This window comes from Nyctereutes procyonoides, unplaced genomic scaffold, assembly GCF_905146905.1.
Source record: "Nyctereutes procyonoides isolate TBG_1078 unplaced genomic scaffold, NYPRO_anot_genome, whole genome shotgun sequence".
Lineage (NCBI taxonomy): Eukaryota > Metazoa > Chordata > Mammalia > Carnivora > Canidae > Nyctereutes > Nyctereutes procyonoides.
This window is the reverse complement of record NW_026575048.1, coordinates 34,211,962-34,234,109: the sequence shown is the minus strand read 5'-3', so window position 1 is coordinate 34,234,109 and position 22,148 is coordinate 34,211,962. Positions and strand designations below refer to the sequence as shown.

At 55.8% G+C, this 22,148-nt stretch overlaps 1 protein-coding gene and 1 long non-coding RNA gene across 4 annotated transcripts; one reads left to right on the top strand and one right to left on the bottom strand.

Annotated features, from left to right (window-relative positions):
* Positions 1–1,137: 1,137 nt before the first annotated feature.
* LOC129511051 (uncharacterized) lies at positions 1,138–3,170 on the bottom strand. Its single transcript, XR_008664742.1, has 3 exons — positions 3,057–3,170; positions 2,245–2,339; positions 1,138–1,245 (listed from the first exon to the last, which is right to left on the bottom strand). It is a non-coding gene; the product is annotated as an uncharacterized LOC129511051 (long non-coding RNA).
* A 5,924-nt stretch (positions 3,171–9,094) lies between these two features.
* ARID5A (AT-rich interaction domain 5A) lies at positions 9,095–22,148 on the top strand. 3 transcript variants are annotated; one of them, XM_055327593.1, is made up of 7 exons: positions 9,095–9,206; positions 16,697–16,812; positions 18,580–18,718; positions 19,076–19,128; positions 19,614–19,711; positions 19,950–20,109; positions 20,516–22,148. In XM_055327593.1, exons 1-7 carry the CDS (start codon positions 9,203–9,205, stop codon positions 21,752–21,754), a joined length of 1,809 nt encoding a protein of 602 aa, XP_055183568.1. In that variant the 5' UTR covers positions 9,095–9,202; the 3' UTR covers positions 21,755–22,148. The 3 variants fall into 3 exon arrangements, with proteins under 3 accessions (XP_055183568.1, XP_055183569.1, XP_055183570.1); XM_055327594.1 differs by lacking the exons at positions 18,580–18,718; positions 19,076–19,128; XM_055327595.1 differs by lacking the exons at positions 9,095–9,206; positions 18,580–18,718.

The window sequence follows — 22,148 nt, the reverse complement described above, 5'->3', positions numbered from 1 at the left end:
GGGGCTCTGAGCCAAGCTCCCAGCTTGGGGCCAGAGGGATGGAGTGACCACAGACTTGCAGAGTCACCCAGCCCTGGAACTCCAAGAAGAAGGGAACGTGTATGACCTCAAAGCTAAAGTATAGAATATTCTGCCCTTAAAAATTAGGAAGTGCGGGGATGCCTGGGTGGCTCAGTTGTTGAGCATCTGCCTTTGGCTCAGGGCATGATCCCAGAGTCCCAGGATCGAGTCCCACATCGGGCTTCCTGCGTGGAACCTGCTTCTGTCTCTGCCTCTCTCTGTGTCTCTCATGAATAAATAAATAAAATCTTTTAAAAAAAATTAGGAAGTGCTGGGGTACCTGGCTGCCTCAGTCAGTAGAGCATGTGATTCTTGATCTCGGGGTTGTGAGTTCAAGCCCCACATTGGGTGTAGAGATTACTTTTTAAAAAATCTTTTAAAAAAATAGGAAGTGCTGCTCCAGGGAAGGCCTAGATGTTATACAGTGAAGGGGAAGGGCATGGTGGGGGGGGGGTGAGGGGTTAGAAATGGATATCCTCCCTTTCTCCATCCTTCCCTCCTTCATTGTCTTCTACGCATCTTCATTGAACATCTGTTATGTGCCCGCCCTCTGTGGCCTCCCACTTGCTCCTCTTCTCTCCCAGTTCCTTCTTCACCAACTAAGATCTCCTGAAGCAATGCGGGACCTCAGACAAGTCCCTTCCACCTCTGAACATCAGTATGTTGACAGAGCATTGGCCTGGGCGCTGTGGCTCTGCCAGCAGCATGGTGTAGGCTGATGGGATGGATCATTCCTAACTGTGGGATAGAGGCTCAGCGGAGGCTGGACAGTCAGATAATGACATAGGAGTGACGTGACAAGAGCACCAGTGTGGCAAATGTCACAGCAGAGTTGTATGCTGGGAGCCCTGGGACACACAGGGGATATGGATGCCTGCTTCATGTGGAGCCTTGGAGGATGAGCAGAGGTTCACTGGGTGGACATGGCAGGCCCTACTGAGCCCGGGAAGGCACTTGGGCACAGAGGAAACAGCACACAGAAACACTGGGAGTCAGAAACAGAACAGAGAGCACCAGGAAGCTGGTCCTCTACAGCCCAATACAGTGTGGCTGTATTGCCAGATTTGTCAGGGAGGGGTGGACACCAAGCCAGCGCCATGCCTAAGAGAAGCCAGAGGAGCCACTTCCATGCAGTCTTCTGTCTTCAGCTGTCGCTAGTACCAACAGTCAGGTCTGGAAAGCCTGCTGAGGCCAAGGTAGGGAGGCAAGTCAGTTGCAACAGCAAAATCCCAGAGGCCAGCCCCATGGCTAAAGAAGCAAAGGCATAAATGGGCAGCTTGGGATAGGCAGGAGGGCTGGACAACCATTTGTCCCCTTGCTGGTATCCAAGGTAGGCCAGCATGGTGCATCAAATGTGGAGAAGGAAGCCTCGGGGGCTGAGATCTCTCTAGTGTGTTGCAGTTGAGCGTGTCCACATGTGTTTGTGTTCCTCTGTGTGAGCTATGGGCTCCTCTGCATGTAGGATACATGTGCAAATGCATAGGTGTACGTAGGTTTGTATATGTGTTCCCAGGCACACAGAAGCAGAAAGGATGTACAGTGGGGGGGGGGGGATCCCTGGGTGGCTCAGCGGTTTAGCACCTGCCTTTGGCCCAGGGCACAATCCTGGAGTCCCGGGATCGAGTCCCATGTCAGGCTCCCTGCATGGAGCCTGCTTCTGCCTCTGCCTGTGTCTCCACCTCTCTCTCAATGTGTCTATCATGAATAAATAAATAAATCTTTAAAAAAAAGGATGTACAGTGGGTGTGTGGGGGATTTGAGCTTTTGGTTGGCAGAGTGGGAAGAAAGGAGGGCCTGAGGTGCAGGCAGGACCATTTGGACCTGAGTTCTCCTTGGATTCTCCCTGCCAGGCACCATTTCCAACATAGTTGGGATGTCAGGAAGGGAGGGCAGTCGCAGGCTGGGTATTGCCAAGATGATGACCACAGAGGCCTGGCCTTCAGGTGTGAGATGGGGTGTGGGGAGATGTGCCAGAGAGCGGGAGGCTTCTAAGGGATATTAGGTTCTTGGAGCCAATGGGTCCCAGACAACTCCAAGCCTAGAAGCTTTAGTTTTGATGTTAGCAAGGTCCCATGCATTCATTTGGGGAGCAGGAAATAAGGCAGCCTCCCCCACCCCAAAGCCCATGCTTGATGAATTGAAGGAGTTGATGGACCTCGCTCAGGTTGGAGATGAATCACTTACCTTGCTCATAATTCCTCCTGGCATCCTGGTTACTTTCTTCCATAGACCCAGTAGCCCACCAAATTTGCCCAGTCAGAGGCAAGTTCGGGTTAACACTACCAACACAACAGAATGATCGTTTGTTGAAGGCCTATGTTATTTCTAACCTCACACTAACCTTGTAAGATAGGTACTGCTAACCCTATTTTACACATGGGGAAATTGAAGACTAGAGACCCTGAGCAACCCAGTAACGTGCTGGCTCACCTGCAAGCACACGCACTGGGACTGGAAAGCAGTCTGCCTGGCTTCAGAGCCTGGGCAACTCCTGTTCCAGTAGCTGGGCTAAGAGTGAGAGTGAGTGCAGCCCCCTGGGAACTTGTGAACCTGTCTGTGCTTCCCCTTGTCCTTTCGTTAAATTAATTAGTTAATCAATTAGTTAATTTAAAAAGCACCTATATCACTGCAAGAGCTAAGGTATGTAAGAGCTGGGCCTGGCCTGCCTCAAACTTCAGTGGCTCTAAGCTTCAATTATTCTATGCTGCCTTGGCAGGGGGAGAAGTCTCTGGGCCCCAGCGGCCTTACCTGGTAAGGATCCAGGTCAGGGTTATGGAGAGTGGGAGGATACCTGTGACTGGCTCACAGCTGGGACTCAACTCCTGTATTGGCTCTGGAGGGGTCTCAGACAACAGGCTCTAGAGGTGAAGGGGCAGCTCCTTGATCAACTCACTTCCAATTTATCATGACCCTGTCCTCAGGACACCAAAAGCTGCGCTGGTGGTCACTCCCTGCCTAAAGACTTTCCTGCAAGTTTAAGGGAATTGGGCACCTACCTCGCGTTTACTCTCCGTGTCCTCAGGCCAGTCCTCAGCCCTTCGCCCCGACAGTAGGCCTGCAGTTGCCGAGACAGGAACTCTGAAATCCAGGAGGAAATAGGGGACACTGAAGAAAAGAGCACCCCAGCCCCCTCTGGCCTAGTCCCCACACCATTCACCTTGCAGGGCTGCCCCCACGAGGGACACCGATTCTTCCGACAGGGAGCAGCCCCAAACATTCCCTGAAGCCCTTACCATCTGGTAAACTGAGGCCTGGCGGGCCGCTCCCCACCCCACCCCACCCCCCGCTAGCTGGCCGCCTGCCCGAGCCCAGGGTCCAGCTGTCAGGGCCCCGGCATCCCGCCCCCGCCCCGAGGCTGGGCCGAGCGCGCGGCAGCGGCGCGCCAGCCGCGCCCCCTCCTGGCTGCGCTCCCGGCCGGGCCTCTGGAGCCTGCCTCTCCCCCTCTGATGTAAACTGATATTTTAATTCTCTTACAAGGAATGGTGTTTAGAGAAATGACTTAACCGGATTACTCATCGTCTATAATGACTTGGCCTGGCTCCGAGGCTATTCCTAGACATGACGCTTGAGGCTTTGATTCTTTCTCTCTTTTCTTTTGCTACCTTTTTTTTTTTTTTTTTTTTTTAAATACCAAGAAATTACAGCCCTGTGCTCGCGGCGGCCCCGCCCCACACGCCCGTCGCACGGCATCCTGGGAGACGTAGTTCTCTCCTAGCCGGCCTGCCGCGCCGCACCCTGGCATCCCGCATCTCCGGCAGGTGCAGTCGGGGTCCAGCATGGCAACCTGCCCGTGATAAGCACCCCTCGAGCAGAAACCCCTGTTGTGCGGTGATTGGGAAACTCAGCCTGTACGTGCCTTGGTTTCTCCTGTGTCAAATGGGAGACAGTCGGACACCGTAGGGTTGGAGGGACAATTGGGATCTTATTTTAAGTAAAAGGGCTGCACAGACCCCAAGTTGTAAGAAGTCTTTGTCCTGTGCCTATGTACTGACCTCAGGCTACCTACCACTTTGTATTGCAAAGTGACACAGAGAACCAGGCTTTAGTTATTCCAGTCCCTGGGGCTTAATAGTGACCTGGCCCATCGGCCTTTTTCCTTAGTCCTTACTGTTTGCAGATGAGCCTTGGAACTTCTCCAGCACAAACTCTCTGCTCCTCAACGGCCTCGGCCGTAATATGGGGATAAATATAGTGTCTACATCACAGGGTTGGGATGACACTAAATGAAATCATCAAGGTAAGATGCTTGGCATAAGGTCTCATAAACACTGGCCCAAAGCATTATGCCCTCCTAGCGCCAGGCTGGCTGCATAACTGTGTGAAGAAGGAATGGCTAATTCCCTGCAGCCTTTGAGGTTAGCAAGGCTACATCTTCTGATCCAAATGATCGGGACTTTGTTCTGGTTGCGGCTATGTCCTCAGTGTCTAGTGCCCAGTGCTGACACGTAGTCAGACCCAACATGTGTTGGATGAATGAGTAACTGAAAGATTACCCCTGCTTTCCAGATGACGAAACTGAGGCTGCATCAGGTCAAGTGACTTGCCCAAGGCCATATAGCTGGGCTGTAAGAATAGGGATGCAAACCCTCAGTTTATCTCTTTGTCATCCACCCCACACACCCCCAACACCAGGGAATCAGCTTTCACCCTTCAGGCTCTGGAAGGGCAGAAGCTCAGGTTTCCATCCTGCTAGGACCTTGGTGGGGCAGAGGAGCTCCCAGCCCAGGCCTGGTCCAACAAAGGAAGTTGTTCTCGATTCAGCCGAAGGGCAGGGCTAAAGGGTGGGGGTGCTCTGGGGGGTCAGAGGGAACAAGTAGCTGGGTATAGACATGGCTCCCTGGGTGGACAGAGCTGGGGAAGCTAGTTTTCACGTGCCCTGGGGGGAAATGGCCAAAACTCTTCTGGCTGGAAGTTGGGCCCTTGGCGATCTCAATCTTGGCTGGATCCCTGTCCCAGCGCCACACCTCCTCACTCCCTCACCCCCAGCAGGTCCCCAAAGGCTGAAAGCTATTCTTGGCTTTTTCTAAAAGAGGCATTTGAAGGCATGAGCCAATTTTTTCCATTCCTGAGCTTGGGTATCATCTATTTCGGGCGTTTGTTGTTTTCCATGAGTTGCAATGCCACTGTGAAGCCGGCCTTTCCTGGACAGCAAGCACGAGGGAGCAAGGCAGGAGCAAGGGCGGGGCCAGCGGTTAAAAATACTTCCCGCTTCATTTCTCCTTTGAAAACAAAGCCCTGGGGGCCTTTTGCAACTGCTGAGCCTGGGAACAGAGCTTCTCGGGGCAAAAACTGGCAGTATGTTGTTTCCTGAGTGAGCTGGATGTGGGTCCCAAGAAGAAGCAACACTGACGTGCTGTGTGACCTTGTGCAACACACTTAACATCTCTGAGCCTAGTGGCCGCCTCTCTAAAATGAGGCCAGGTGGACAGATCTTGAATGATCCCTCCAGCTCCAGAGAGCTCCAGATGGAGCCAGGATGGATGGCACCTCCAGGGCCAAATTTTCTTCCTAGAACTGGGCCAGCAAGAGGTGCTGGGAGTTAGGAGTTAGGAGAAGGCAACTTTTAGCTTTAGCTCAGTCTCTGGGAACACTTTGTGAGCTTTGAGCCCTGAAAGTGTTCTAAGGTGGTCCTGAATGTTCTCAGAGGATTCGTGTAAAAGGAAAAAAGATTAAACACCATCAAAGAGGGAGTTAAATAAAGACACTGTGGTAGATCCACACCAAGGCACGCAGCCCAGGAGTTATGAGACAGGCAGATCTGTGTTCTGACATGGAGAGATCTCCAAAATCTATTGTTGGACAAAAAAGCAAGACTGGAACAATTAGCATTGTATCGTTTGTTTAGAAACATACATAAAGCAAAGTTAAATGTTTTTCTACACCATGGATACATACATTTATGAAAATACATAGGGAAGGTTCTGGAAGATTTTATCCAATCTGATAAGAGTCCTTATCTCTGGGGCAAGAAGGGAACTGAATTTGGAGTGGTGTCAGAGAGGAGTGATTTGTTTGTAATGTTTTACAGGAAGAATGCATTTATTTGTGGGGCTTATTTGTTTTTATTGACACAGAGAGAGATAGCAAGGCATCGAGGGGCTAGGCGGCTCCTCTTAGGCTGTCCCAGGCTGGGATCCTATGGTTGGAGGGCGCAGGGGGAGGGGGGCTGTGGGTGGGAGGCGGAGGTGTGTGACACAGAGGCTTGAGCAATGGAAGTGTTTATACTTTTAGGGAGGCAAATGGAGATGTTGTTCCTCTGCAAGATTTATTGGCCATTGTAAATTACATTCTATTGCAAACAGTTGCCTCAGGAGGCAATTAAATTTAGATCATATTGTTCTCAGGTTGGCACAGGCAGGTGTTGACTTGCTGAGGCTTTGCACAACAGCCACTGTCTGTAAGAGTGCGGTCAATTGCCTGGATGGCAGAATAACCCTATTCCTTGGTGGGATGAGCTGCTGTCTTGTAAGGTAGTGAGCTCCTTGTCAGAGGGGGTATCCAATCCAGGAGGCGGGATATGCCTAGACTGTGACCCTGAGGAGAGCAGGCAGGCCTCTATCCCAATCCTAAACACTAGACCACCAGGGAGCATCTAGGCCTCTATCCCAAACCTTAAGCAATCAATCCTCATAGAATGGGTGAAAGTGGAACTGGACAGGCCACTAAGCTTCGCGGCGGCACTCCATCGCAGCGCCTGCCACCCTACCGCAGCCTCAGCTGTCCTGGGGAGTTTGTAAGATGTGGGGAAGTGGGACACACTATGACAAACACCAATGATAACAATTGTTCTGGGCTGTTACTAAATATTGTCGATGATGTGTTTGTTACTAAATCTACAGGCACTGGCTCTTACAAACCGACCCATTATGAGGGAGTCAAGGGAGCTCACCGTGTTGTCCGCTCTTGACTGAGCCCGTAGAACATCTTTCATCCCAGGGTCACCAACCTGCAGCCCTGGTCCGTTTGTTTAGGGTGATAGGTGGGCAGTAATGGATACGAAAAAGTTTGGTGGGTGCCTGGGTATGAGGGCTCCTCAACCATCTGAACTTCGAGTCTGCACCTCACCCCTGGATTCCAGGACTCACTTCAAGAAAGCTACCGATGAACATCTTCTGGCTCGCCATTACTGCACCAGCACTATGTCGTCCCCTTCCCCTCTCTCCTCGCGGGCTGTGCTCCCTGATTCTGTGAATGGTGCTGCCAAGGAATGGCTGAGGGGAATGGTTAAGGAGGCCTTTCTGGAGCTCCAGTGCCTGGGTTTAGCTCAGGCTCTGCCACTTACCCGTTGTATCACTTGAGCCGATTAACCTCCTAGAGCCTCAGTTTTACCCTGTAAAGTGGGGACAATGATTATGGGAAATACCTAGAGTTGTTGTATTAGAACAAAAAATATTGTGAGTGCCTGCTGTGTGTTAGGAACAGTGTTAGAGTCCTAGCTAGTCAGGTGTTGAGACCTTAGCCTCATTTTTTGAAATTATGGTAAAATATACATAAAATTTACCATTGTAACCATTTTTAAAAATTTATTTATTTATTTATGATAGTCACACATAGAAAGAGCGAGAGAGAGGCAGAGACACAGGCAGAGGGAGAAGCAGGCTCCATGCACCGGGAGCCCGACGTGGGATTCGATCCCGGGTCTCCAGGATCGCGCCCTGGGCCAAAGGCAGGCACCAAACCCTGCGCCACCCAGGGATCCCCACTGTAACCATTTTTAAGCACATTTCAGTGGCATTAAGTACATTCAGGCCACCCTCCGTTGCTACTTTTTCATCTTGCAAAACTGAAATTCTGTTACTTATTAAACACTAACTCCCCATTTCTCCCTCCCCCCAGCCTCAGGCAACCACCATTCTACTATTTGTCTCTATGAACTGGACTCTAAGTACCTCATATAAGTGGAAGATAACAGCACTTATTTGTCCTTTTGTGTTGGACTTCCTACACTGACCGTAAGGTCTTTGAGGATCATCCTTGCAGGACATGTCAGAATTTCCTTCCTTTTGAGGCACCTGGGTGGCTCAGTGTCTGCCTTCAGCTCAGGGCGTGATCCTGGGGTTCTGGGATTGAGTCCTGCATCAGACTCCCTGCAGGGAGCCTGCCTCTCTCTGTGTGTCTCTCATGAATAAATAAAATCTTCTAAAAATTAATTTCCTTCCTTTTTAAGACTGAATGATACTCCATTATATGGACATACCACAGCTTATCTACTCATCTGTCCATGTCCACGGTGGTTCCCACCTTTTGGCTGTTGCGAAGGATGCTGTGAGACCTTGGGCTTGCAAAGGCAAGCCTCAGTGTCCTCTTCTGTGCTGCGTACCTGGTCAAGTTACTCCTCCCTACGGGGGGAAGCTGTCACAGCTGCCTCAGCAGCAGATCCGGTGCCCACTCCACCCTAGCCTCACCCTCAGCTCCGCAAGCAGGGGTCATGGCCCCTCGTTGGAATGCTTCCTAGCTGCCAGTCTCTGTCCTTGCGACATCTATGGACATTGGCCGCAGTGGGCAGGCTTCCTGCCCCAAGTGTTTCTGCGACCCCACAGAACTTTGACCGAAGGACTTGCTAGATTGGGCTGGGAGGCTTGTTTAGCTCCCACCCACCACCTCTACTTCTGTGTGGGTCTGGGTAGAAGTTGGAAAAGAAGTTGGTTCAAGTCCAAGTCAGAAGCATTTTGCTCACCCCACTCAGCCCCAGGGCCCTACCGACGAGCAAGGAGAAACTTTCCAAGCCTAGTTTTGCCCCCTGAGGCACAGGCAGCAGCGACTCCCGGGCGGGGGCGGGGGGGCGGGAGGGTCCTGCCTCAGCCCTTCTGGGCGAAGAACCTACTACCGCTGGTACCTAGGTCTCTAAGTCCGGGGATGCGGAAAGCGCACTACAACTCCCAGAAGCCCCCGGGCTCAGGGGGCGGCCTCCGCCCCGCGCGGAAGAATCGGACCCACCAACCCGGGCCCAGAGCGGGGCGGGGGCGGGGGCGGGGGCGGGGGCGGGGCGGGGCCCGGGCGGGGCGGGGCGGGGCTGCGGGGAGGCGGCAGGCTCGCGGCGCCGCGGGCCAGTTGCGCGGAGAGCGCGGGTCGGACCGCTGGGCGCGCGGAGGGCTGGGCGCGCGGAGGGCTTCGGGCAGGCGCCGAGGGACCTTGCCGGGCCATGGGTAAGCGGCTCCGTGGCATGTCCCGGGACGGGGCTGGCGGCCCCGCGGGGGGGGGGGCCAGGTTGCCCTGCCGGGCCCCCCCCCGGGCCCTCGTGGCCGTCGGGGCCGCCGGGAGGGGCGGAGCGGGGCCGGGGGGGACTCCGGGCGAAGGCGCCGACGACCCGGCCCGGCCCGGGGGCGCCCTGCGCCCTGCGCCCCGCGCGGGAGGGGTGAGGCTGGGTGGCGGCGCGCACTCTTCGAAAAAAGCAGAGACGAAAAGTTTCGGCGGCCAGGGGCTTCCCGGACGTTTATCTCGAAACTCTTTTCGTCGTCTTTTGGCTGAAATTTACCAAGTCCTGTTCGGTTCTGTCATCCCACTTCCTGCTGTGGTTTCAATCTCGAGCTGGTCTCAGCTAATTTGTTGTGACAGGCCGTCCGCAGCAGTCTGTGCCCCAGCCCCCGCGGCCCCCCCGCGCCTCGCCCGGCACATCCCCGCGGTTCTCAGAACTGCCGGCGCCGCCGAGAAGAGGCACCGGGGTCCCTGGGCGCGCGCGGCGCTTTCCACTGCGGCCGCCGTTTCCTGAAAGTGACTCTGCGCGGGTTTTGAAGAACTTGCTCAATGCACTTTGAAGAATCCGCTGTTCCTCTTTGAGCAGAGGGGTGTTCGGATCCGTCGGCGGTCACCGGCCTCCCGCCCCCTGCCCTTTCTCTTTCTCTTTTCTCTTCCCTTTTCTGCTTTCCTCTCCGTGCTCGCTCTCACTCCGGTCTCCCGTCCACCGTCTCCTGCCTCCCGCCAGGAAGGACAGACGCTTCCCTCTTCGCTGTCGCCTTATTTCTTGTGTTTCTCTTCCCTTTCCTCGCGTCTCCGGGAGCGACCGGGGTGAGCGCCGGGGGTGAGCGCCGGGAGGGGCGCCGGGCTTCGCGCTCGGCCGGAGCTCGGGGCGGCCGCGTCTCGGGCGCTGCGCAGGGTCGCGGGGGCGCCCTCGGCCGGGGCCACGTACCCACGCCCGCCCCCCCGCCCCCCGCCCCCCCGCGCCGCCGACGTGGAGGGGGGCGGCGGGGTTTTCCCGGCGCCGCACCGCGGGGGTCAGGCTGCGGGCCCGGGGGCTCGGCGCTGGCCGGGCCAGCGGCCCTTTGTGTGCGGGGCGGTCGGCCGGCCAGGAGGAGCCCGCGGGGCCGCGGGAGGGTAGCAGGTGCTTCTCGCCCCCTCCGGAGGACCGCTGTTGGGGCCGTCAGCGTTTCTGCGCCTACACGCCGCCGGGGCAAAAGAGGGGTGAGGGCCGGTGCCTAGAGGGTCAGGCCCCCGGGGTGGAGTCCCAGACTCCCCCAGAGCCCTGGGGACCCGCCCGCGACCAGAACGTGGCCTGGCAGAGGTAGAAAGGACTCCAGAGGTTCAGGCCCTCTGTTTTTGATAAACAGTCAGAGAAACTGAGGCTTAGAGTGAGGTCCGGCGGTGAAGGAGAGGCCGGCCTCCAACACCTCTCCCCTCCCCCTTGCTTTTCTGTTACCTGGCGGTGAACTGGCCAGGTAACTGCCCACACTCCCTGTTAGGCCCCTGGAGTCTCCGGGTGGGGGGTGGAGAAGCAGCAGGCCCCGGAGCGCCCCAGGCAGGGGTTAGGCAACCTTCCTCCCATCCGGGCTGAGTCTCTACCCTGGAGCCACATCTTAGACAAGCCCCGGAGCCTGGTTTCTCCCTAGGCGGATTGGGAGCATGAAAGGTGGTTAGTTCATGGGGACATAGGAAACCGTCCACTGGTGGAACTGTTACTGTTTTCAGATACCACCCAGACTTGCAGAGGCAGGACAGTGGGATTGAGCCTAGTTCTGGAATAGCGTCTTTAGGACACATCAGAGCTGGCTAAGGAGGGACAGACTTCCCTTGGGGTTAGGAGTTGGAGCCCCCATGCCACCTACCTCTTGGTCTTTCTCTCAAGACTCTCATCTTGGCCCCAGCTACTCTCAAACCTGTTTTCCCCATGCCCCAGCTGAGAAACTGAGGCAGGGCTGTGGCAGTCGTTCCCCCACACACCCTCCCCCCGACCCCCGTGCCTCCAGGGGTCCCATGTCCAGCGCGTCTGTCCTCAGCGCTGGCGGGAGCACAGCCCTTGGCAGGCCCTCCCTCCCCAGATTGCCCACTGGAGAGAGCTCCACACCGACACTTTGCCAGGCAGCCGGCTCCTGGGCCACAGAGTGGACTGGCCGCCTCAAAGGCTGTCTTTGTTTCAGCTCCAGCTCAAACTAAGAGAAACTTAAGCCAACAACCTCGGGCGAGGTGGGGCCGTTCCTGCTGCTTGTTATTGAGACGGCTGTTACCATTATTGTCGTAATTGACGCAGGGCTCCCAGTGGGTGACTTTTCATGAAAGGAAGTGTTGCTTCCTTCCCATCACACCAAGGGTGAATGGGGCGGGGCTGGCCGTGGGAGGAGGGGGGAGGAGAGAGGGAGGGACGGAGGAGAGGGAAGGAGGGAGAGAGAGAGAGAGAGAGAGTGGAGAGAGCAAGAGTAGAGAGAGCGAGAGCACGAAGGAGATAGATACAGGCGGTGCAGTCTGGCACTAGGTCTCTGACAGGCTCTATGGCCTTGAACTAGTAACAGCCCAAGCCCCTCAAGTGGCTCATCATACTGCATCCCTGCGGCTGTTTATGGAGCACCTGTTCCCAGCCCCACAGCACCGTGAGACCCCGAGGGGAGTGAGCAGGACTAGCAGACCTCAGATATCACCATGAGGACTGTGTGTGCACACACTTGGGTGTGGCCCACGTGGGAAGACTTGTTTCTCACTTTGTTCTGCTTAGAACATTGGACCCATGGGGGTCTAGCACCCCCACCTGTGGATGGGGAAGCAGTGGCTGACTTGATGAAACATGCACCTCTTTGGAGTTAGAGCCGATTCCCATCTCTCCTGCCCCGCTCTTACCTGATTCCAGCTCATCAGTGGAGGCAGACTCTTTTTCGCAGATGAACAGAAGTGGTGTGATGGGAGACTGCAGACCCCCTGGGGCAAGAAGCAAGCCCACACCCTTTGAGCAGATATGGAGCTTGGGGTCTCCCTGCTTCCATGAAAAACCCTAGATCTCAGGGTTCAGAGTCTTGGGACAGGCAGACTGCTTTGGTTCTGAATCCCAGCTTTGCCAGTAGGAGGCTGAGTGACCTCAGGCCACTTACTAAAGCTCTGGGATCTTCAGGGATTGTATCTGTGAAAAGGGGGAGATAGCATCCACTGGGGGGCTGGGAAGGTTCAGTGAAGCAGAGTCCAAAAATGCCTAGTCCTGGGCCCACCAGAACACTGACTGGAGTTGGGGTGTATAGTATGGAGAGGGAAGTAGGGAATGGCTTGAGAATAAGTAGCCTTCAGGGAGCATCCTCTTTTGGAGTTAGTGACTGGTACTGACCTCTTCACTGCTGTGGTTTTCAGGACCTTGGGGCCATGGGGTTAAGCAGACTCGGGTTGCTAGCACCAGATGGGCCTTGGACAGTCCCCCCACCCAGCACTCTGCCACCCCCTCCTCACTGCCCAGTGAGGCACTTGGTCACGAGGGTCCAGGGGCTCATATCCTGGCCCAACCAGCAGCCCCCTGTCCTCTTTCTACAGCGACAGGAGGAGACAGCAGCAACTGTGAAGCGAAGTCCTACCCAAGGTTACCAAAGCTTTTCTCACACTGTTATCTAGCTGCGCAAAACCTGAGGAATGAGCTTAACAGGAAACACACGGGACTTGTAAGAAGGAGCATCTGGGGCCAGCAGAGGGAGAACTGAATGTTGGAGACAGTGTGGTCCTGAAAAAGGCAGATGCCCTATCAGAAAGGTGTTACTTCTCCTCAAAGTAATTTCTAAATTTAAATGCAATTCAACCCAAACCCCAGGAGTTTGTTTTCTTTTTTAAGGGAATGTGATAAAATTATCCTGAAGTTCAGATAAAATTATTTAAAAAGACTAATGATGGGGGACTTGCCCTCCGGAGAGTAAGTCGTTTCACAATTAAGACTGGGCCCCAGTGCTGGCATTCCACAGTGAAGGAAACTGAGTAGAAAAGTCCAGAAATAGTTTCAAATGTGTTCCTTATAAGCTTTTAGATTGTGAGGAGAGTAGCATTTCAGATCATTGGGGGAAGGGTATCACTCAGACAATACTGGGACCACCTAACCATTGGGGGGATTAGATCCCTACTTCATACCTTAGAGATTCCAGATGTGTTCAGAGTAAACAATTAAATAATAATCATCATTATTGTCATTATTGCTTCCTTGATGGAAAGACCCATGTCTGGATGATGTTCCTTTGGCAAGGAGAGGTTTTCTTTTTGAAAAATGGCTCCACCTCCCCATTACAATAGGCCACCTGAGGCTTTGTGGCCAAAGCAGGACAGTAAGTAACTCAGTAGCTCCTGGGCAGCAGTCAGGAAGTGTCCCAGCAAGTGGGACTCCTGCTTCTGCAGCCTGGATGTGGCTGGGAGATTGGGATCACTGGTCCCCAAGCCCCTTCCCTCCCTTTGCAGAGCCAGGAGGGTGGCCCAGTCCTGTGTCAGCTGCATTGGAAGGTATGGGAGCTGGGAGCCTGGCAGGCAGGGGGACCCGTCTGTCACCTGTGGCAGGGGTTTCAGACTTAGTTTTCCTAGCAGACCCCTTCTCCAAATGAAGATTATCTGGAACCTGATCTACAAATGACTAGTGAAGGGAGAGCTTCGGGGATCCAGGGACAGGACAGAGGGCACCCTGTAGAAAGAGGGGGCTCTCCTTCAGCTAAGGCTGTGGAAGTGGGGGTCCAGAAGGCCCTGCCAGGGCAGAGAGGATGCTAGCCTGGCTGGGAGAGAATGGAGGGTGAGTTCATTTGGGGACTCAGCTGGACGCAAAGATAAAGAGAGTGTTTCACTTTGTGGCTCTAGGCAAGAGCTCTGATCCTTTTCCTGTCTGGGGTTAAACAGCTCAGATTGGTGACCTCCTTTCCAGGTAACCCGAGTGCCTGACTCCAGGAGGTTTTCCCTCAGTGTGGCAGAGCTTACCAACTCTGGAACCAAGCAGACAGGATAGAGGTCCTCTGGCCCAGGGGCTCTCAAACTGGCTACCCTTTGAGATCCACTTGGGAGCTTTAAACTCTGACGCCCCTTGCAGAACTTTTTTTTTTAATAGATTGATTCCTTTTTTTTTTTAAATTTTTATTTACTTATGATAGTCACACACACACAGAGAGAGGCAGAGACATAAGCAGAGGGAGAAGCAGGCTCCATGCACCGGGAGCCTGACGTGGGATTCGATCCCAGGTCTCCAGGATCGCGCCCTGGGCCAAAGGCAGGCGCTAAACCGCTGCGCCACACAGTGATCCCCCCTTGCAGAACTTTAAATCAAACTGGGGCTGGGGAACATGGTCATCACTACCTTTAGAATGCTCCCTGGTGATCCTAATGGGCCCTGCTCCTACCACCTATTCTTCTGAGGCCGAGGCCAAGGGCAGCAACTTGCCAGAGACACATAGCAAGTGTGCAAGAAGGCTCCAGTGAGAAGCCCCAGTAACACCACAGGGAGGGACTCAGAGTAGAGAGTCCTTTGAGGCTAAAAAGCCAAGCCTGCAGGAAAGAAGGCAGAGAGGGAGTGAAAACAGGTGGAGAGGGCGGGGGGGGGGGGGCAAACAGAAGAGCTGGTGGAAGCCGGTGTGCCCCAGAGACCTGGGAGACTTCTCGAATTCGGAGACAGTGAGCAAAGGATTCAAGGGTCTTTCACTCCCATTTCACAGAAGGGAAGACTGAGGCACAGAGTCACCCAAGAACTCAGTAGGAAAGGCATCAGCCTGCTGGGCTGGGTAGGGCAGTCAGTTGTTAACACCTAGTTATTTCTGGAAATGGACCATGTCTTGATTGGTGAGAAACCAGCCTGAGAGGAAGGCCCCAGTGTCTTTCTTTTTGACAAGGCTTAACATTGGTTTCTCTTCCAGGCTTATTTGGACTCTTCGTCAAGGCTTGCAAATGATGTTGGTAACACCAGCAGCCATAGTGGCGGTGAGGCCGGGCCTCTTGGGCTGGTGGTTTGATAGACCTGTTTTTGAGCCCTGGTCTCCTAGGGAGACAACCATCCTAGCTTCTCTGGCTTCAGTTTCCCCCTCTTTAAAATGAGATCCCTTCTGGGACTAAATAGGAGAACATACATGGAAGAGCCAGGGACCCACACAGCAGGAGTGAGTAGACACAAGCCCAGTGCTTGCTATGGTAATGCTAATGCTTGCGTGAGCAACTGCTGAAGGAGACACTAGCCTGAGGCCTCATGGGTCATGCTGGGATGGGTTTATCATTGCTATAGAGATTCTTTTTCTCTCTAGGACAGAATCTCAGAGGTGCCCCGCAGTAAGGATTTCCTGAGTTGGAAAGAACCAAGAGAATGAGACAGTTCATCCTAGACTAACAAAAAGGAAAGGCAGGTTAGACAGAAAGAAAGGGTGATCAAAAGACATGGGCTCCTGAGCTCAGATGCCCTGCCAGCCTGTGAGGGGGTCTGAGGCATGTTCTGATGTTCTAGTCGTTTTTGCAGGGATATGGATGTTATGTTTTTGCAACCATCCACTCATGGCTGCCTTTCGTAAAATCCAGCCCATGGCTCCTCCTACCTCCCCGCCCCCCTCCGCCCCCCAAGCAGGTTGTTGTGACTCCCTTTCCCTGAAATCTGGCATCTACTGTGTGGGGTGCTGGAGGCCTCACTGAACCTTCAGGAAACCTCATGTGCAGTGAGCAGTTGAGTCTGGGTGGCTGTGAGTAGCTCAGGGTGACAAGAGAAGCGGAGTGCTGTGCTTGGCTGGGGACTGAGAAAGGCCACCCAGAGGAAGTGGCTTGTCAGGTGAGACCTGAAGGGTCTGCAGACCCTTGCAGGTGACAGGAGCCAGTGACCTTATTAGGGCCAGTTAGAACTCTGCAGGTGCTCAGAAAAAGGTCAGATATTTCAGAAGCAGGAGCTTATAGTCTTCTCGATTATTTCTAGAGAATCCAAGCACCCTCTGTGGTGCTCTTGGACTCACAAACATAGGAACCTCGGCAGCTTTCCCAGTTAGGCTGAGATGCTGTGGAAACTTTATGACTGAATGTGGGGCAGGTTTTGGAGACAGGATTTCCCTGAGCACCACAGCCCCAACCTTATCCTCCTCTGACTTGACCCCGGGATTGTTTAGGGTTTCCTTCAAAGATGTGGGAAGCTGACTGGAACAGAGAAAGGAACAGTAGCAGGCATGGGGTCCATCTGGGGGTGAGCAGAGAGGAGGGAGAACAGAGTTGGCCACCAGGGTGCGTCCATAGGTGCGTGTGGAGGGCCAGCCTGCATGCAGTCAGGGACCAGGGGGCAGAAGACGCAGCGCGGAAGGAAGAACTCACTTCCCACCTGGCAGGTTCAGATGGGGGTAGGAGGATCTGCTGCTGCTCCCTGCTCCTGGAGGACCTCTCCTCACTGCCTGTTCTTCAGGCCTGCATCTCAGTGCTCTCTCTCTCTCTCTCTCCTTCCTCTTCCCCTCTCCCCTCCCCTTTGTTCCTCTCTTTGCAGCACCCCCTATCAAAGGGAAAAGGAAGCAGTCAGAGGAGGGTGATCCCCTAGACCCATCTGTGTCCCCTCAACCTGATGGAGAGCAGAGCAGGAGCCAGAGCCCCGTCCATCTGGAGGTGAGTAACCCCTGGGGGCCTCTACCCTGTCCCTCCCCCCTCCCCTGTGCACAGTTTCCCAGGTAAACTTGGGGACTCCCCAAGCTCTCCAGAGGGTGTATTCCCTGCCCTCCAGCCCGCAGAGCCAGGAGAGGGGCCCAACCCTACAGTCTCGGGCCTGTATCCAGGGAGGTATGGGAGCTGGGAGCCAGGGACCAGAGGACCCGCCCGTCACCTGTGGCAGGGGTTTCAGGCTTAGTTTTTCTTTCTTTCTTTCTTTTGTTCTTTCTTTCTTTCTTTCTTTCTTTCTTTCTTTCTTTCTTTCTTTCTTTCTTCTTTCTCTCTTTTTAAGATTTTATTTATTTATTCATAGAGACCGAGAGACAGAGAGAGAGAGAGAGAGAGAGAGAGGCAGAGACACAGGCAGAGGGAGAAGCAGGCTCCATGCAGGGAGCCTGACGTGGGACTTGATCCGGGGCCTCCAGGATCATGCCCTGGGCTGCAGGCGGCGCTAAACTGCTGCGCCACTGGGGCTGCCCTTCAGGCTTAGTTTTTCTAGCAGAACCCGTTTATCAAGTGATTTGCCCAGAGCCCTGATGAATAAAACAGACAAAAGCACTATTTTAGGATGTAAACTACATGTACATCCACACATCCGTCCCAGGTTTACAGGGATGCCAGAGTCACTCAGTGAGATCACTGAGGCCATTGGTGAGTGTAGACTGAGAGGGAGCCATGGGTGACATTGTGGAGCATTGGCCTCAACACCCACTCCTTTTGGTCATTTGCTTTGGTGGCACAGTCTGGAGTGAAAATCCCAACTCACGTAGAAGAGTAGTTGGAAATGGTGACAGTTTTTTAACAGCTTGTGTGGAAGAGCACATTCACTCCAAGGCCTTGAGAGCACCTTCACCCGGGGCCTGCATGAGAGCAGCTGCCTCGGGCCCGGGTATGTCACAGTTTCTTAGGTGATGTGTTAGTTCGTGTGCCATTTGTTATCAGTGGTCTTATTCGGTGTCAGAAAATTGTACTCGAATCGAATATTTTGGGAATGCACAGCTCTCTTTACTGTTCTTGGATCAGTTGGTTTCCATCCTTGGTGTTTAGGGCCTCCTCATCCAGGACCTGAGCCCCGAGCTCCAGCTCAGCCACACTCTTCCACCCTGAGCCACCAACCAAATGCATAGCACCCGCAGAAACGGTCCCTCTGGAAGCAGAAACCAAAAGTCCTGAGCATCTGACAGAAATGAGTCGGGAACCCAGGATAGGGCTTCAGCACCCTGAATTCAGCATGCAGACTGGCGGCTCTGAACTTGGTGGACACAGGACCCTGAAGTACCAGAAAACACCAAGCACCTTTGTTTCCTTGGCTTTCACCACAGGGGTCCCTAGGAGGCCTAGGGATGCTGAGCCCGCCACCAAGAGCTCACAGTCTAGTAGATGAGCTGAGATGCAGACATAACAAATCTAGAGCAAGACAGAGAAGTGATCTGTGCCTGGAGAGAGGCTTGGAGAAGCCGCAGGGCTGCTCCTATGGCTGTCTCTGGAGCCATTTCCATGGACCCTGAGCTGGGGTCCTGGGCACTAACAGCTGACAACTACCTCTCTGGTGCCAGAAACAGTCACTCCAGCCCAGAGCTGTCAACTGGGTGCTGGGGGCCTGCTCCCTCCCACGGGAGCCTGGGGTCGGGGACCACATACCTCCTTCCCCAGCAGGCAGTGGTTCCGTCTGTCCCCAGCCACCCACCAACTGGGGGCTCATCCCAATGCCTCCTGTTCTTTCCCCAGGACTCCCCCGAGGCAGGCGGGGAGCGGGAGGAGGACCAGGAGCGGGAGGAGGAGCAGGCCTTCCTGGTCAGCCTCTACAAGTTCATGAAGGAGCGACACACGCCCATCGAGAGGGTGCCCCATCTCGGCTTCAAGCAGAGTGCGTCCCTGGGTTGCAGGCAGGGAGGGGGAGCCCGGCAGGGGATTCCATCCAGGCAGGGTGTCGTGCAGGCACCTCCACTCTGGGCAACCCTGGGCGATGCCAGCCCACAGGGCTTGCACACAGAAAGGGCATCCCCCACCCCAGGCACAGGGCTGCAGTGGGTGGGGCCGGACTTCTGTCCTCACTGGCCACTGGGCCCCCAGTGCTCAGGGCCTGGCCTAGCCACCCGTTGCCATGGCCCTGTCTGGGTGTGTGCTGGTTCTGTGCCTGCCTGACAGGTCCACGGGGATGGGCTGCTGGCTGCCCCTTCCTTCCGCAGAGACTGATGGGGGCCCTGCCCTCTCTCTTCTCTAGTTAACCTGTGGAAAATCTACAAAGCAGTGGAGAAGCTGGGGGCCTATGAGATGGTAAGGAGGGTATCTCAGTCCTCAGCATGTTGCATCCCGCAGCCCGTCCCCACTACCCTGTGGGGACCTGGGGAGGAAGAGCCTTGTCTGGGGACAGCGCTGTCCTCACTACCAGACAGGAGGAAGAGGCAGGGTCCCAGAGCCTGCCGCTTCCCCAGCTCTCCTGCATGCTGTGGGGAGGAGGGCCTGCCTGGCCCACTGGTACTTTGCTGCTTCAAGCAGGTTTTCCTGTCTTCCCATCTGTTCTGTCTTCCCCATGCTCCCCAAGCTAGGAACACTGCCCGGGCCAGCAGTCAGGCGGTGGCCCCTGGGGCCAGTCTCCCCTCTGCTGCTGCCCCTCCAGTCTCCCCACTGCTGCTGCCAGAGAGGCAGGTGCCAAACTGCGGTCCTTGCCCCCAGCCTTGCCAAGTGGGGACCTGGAGCGTCAGGGACCCCACCACCTGGGCGGCGTGTGCCTGCCATGCCCTCACGTGGTGCCCTTGCAGGTGACCGGCCGCCGCCTCTGGAAGAACGTGTATGACGAGCTGGGGGGCAGCCCGGGCAGCACCAGCGCAGCCACCTGCACACGCCGCCACTACGAGAGGTACGGCCGGGGTGAGACCCCGCTCATGGGACACCTTGGCCTCTGCCTCAGGGTGGGGCACAGCCGCAGTGGGGCCAGGAGTGGGGTGCCCGAGGGGTGTGCTGTGCTCCTCACCACCCAGAGCCCTGTGGGGTGGCTGGCCTGCTGCAGGCCTCCTGGACGACGTGGGGAAGGGCGCGGCCCTGGTGGCAAGTGGGCCAGGCCGGCCTCCTGGTGGACACGCTCTGCTCCTCCTCAGGCTGGTGCTCCCATATGTGCGGCACCTGAAGGGGGAGGACGACAAGCCACTGCCCCCTTCCAAGCCCAGGAAGCAATACAAGATGGCTAAAGAGCCTCGGGGGGATGACGGGACCACTGAGAAGCCAAAGAAGGCCAAGGAAGAGAAGCGGTTGGATCAGGTGAGCTCTGTGCCTGCCTGGGGCCACCAGCTGACCCTGGGCCTTCCTCCCCCTGCCCTTGCCAAGGCACAGAACTCCTTGCCCAGAATACCGAGAACACACTCTGAGGGGCAGACCTGGGGTGGCAGGGGAGGGGGCTTTCCGGGGTAATGGTTGTGTAGGGTCAAATGAGGGGCCATGTCAGGTCTAAACTCCAGTCTGCCCCACAGTCACCAGGCCCCATGTCCTGGTACCAGGCTGCGTCCATTCAGAGGACGGGATACCTTTGGAAAACCTTCCACAAAGGCGCTGGAAGGGCTAGCAGAGGCTCTTGGGATACCTCTGCGCCCCTGCTGCCATGGGGTCCCTAGGTCAGGATACACAGCTCGCACATCCAGCCCTGAGGCATGGCCTTTTCTCCTTCCAGATGGTGCCAGGAAAGATGAAAACAGATGCTGCCCCTGACCTGGCACGGCTTCCCAACCAGGAGGCCCCCAGGGAGGGCCCAGAACAGCCAGGCCCGGCCCTGGGGCCCTCTCCACCCTTTGGGGGTGCCAGCGGCTGCCCTGAGGCCTACAAGCGGCTCCTGTCCAGCTTCTACTGCAAAGGAACACATGGCATCATGTCACCACTGGCCAAAAAGAAGCTCCTGGCCCAAGTGAGCAAGGCAGAGGCCTTGCAGTGCCAGGAGGAGGGCTGTCGCCATGGGGTAGGCAGCCCTAATGGGGACCCCCAGGCATCCCCTGCCATTCTCCTGTCGGAAAGTCCTCAGAGCCCAGGAAAGCCAGCTGAGAACTCCAGGCACCGGCTAACCCCTCCGGAGGGGTTACAGGCCCCTGGTGGCAGCCTCAGGGAGGAGGCTCAAGTGGGTCCCCGCCTACCAGCCCCCATCTTCACTGGCTGTTTCCACGCATACCCCACTGAGGTGCTGAAGCCCGTCAGCCAGCACCCCCGGGACTTCTTCCCCAATTTTAAAGATGGGGTGCTATTGGGGCCCCCTGGCAAAGAGGAGGGCCTGGCAGTCAAAGAGCCCCAGCTGGTGTGGGGCGGGGATGCCAACCGCCCGTCTGCATTCCATAAAGGCAGCTCTAGAAAAGGCAGCCCCTACCCCAAGCCCAAAGCCTGCTGGGTGTCCCCGATGGCCAAGGCCCCTGCTGAGAGCCCTGTTCCCCTGTCTACCTTCCCTAGCAGCCCCGGCCTGGGTACCAAGCGCAGCCTGGAAGAAGAGGGCTTTGCCCATGGTGGCAAAAAACTGCGGGCAGTGTCTCCCTTTCTTAAGGAGGTGGACGCCAAGGAGTGTGGGGCCAAATCTATGGGGTCTGGTGTGGCCGTGTCCTGCCTGCTGGGCCCAGCGCTGGGGCCTGCCCTCCCTGAGGCCTACAGGGGCACCATGCTGCGGTGCCCACTGAACTTTGCTGGCACCCCGGACCACTTAAAGGGCCAGGCCACTCTCCCCTTCAGCCCCCTGGTCATCCCTGCCTTCCCGGCCCACTTCCTGGCCACCACAGGGCCCTCACCCATGGCCACGGGTCTGATGCACTTCCCCCCGTCATCCTTTGACAGTGCCCTTCGCCACAGACTTTGCCCAGCCTCGTCTGCATGGCATGTGCCACCTGCCACAACCTATGCAGCACCCCACTTTTTCCACCTCAACACCAAGCTTTAGGTTGGAGCTTGCAGTACTGTGCTGTGCTGTGTGGGGTCTGAAGTGGCCTGAGATGAGTAGGCACTGCCAGGGGTCTGGGCTGGAGCCTGTTCCCCAGGAGAGCTTGGCTGTCCCCAATGCAGGAACGTACCCCTGTCTGGGCAGCCTGGCACAAAGAGGGAGGCAGTGGGAAAACTGGGTTTGTCTCAAGGAAGCAACCCAAGCCTGGAGCCCCAGTTGTGGCAGGGCCTTGGGAGAAGACGGTGCCTGGCTGGCAGCTCCCAGCTAGGTCCCCAGAGCAGAAGCCAGGAACGTGCAGAAGGGCTGAGGAGCTGGTTAGCAGCTTGAGGTGTCCAGGCTGCCCATGGAAAATCCAATAAAAGACCAATGTGAATCCACTCAGCCCTGAGGTGTG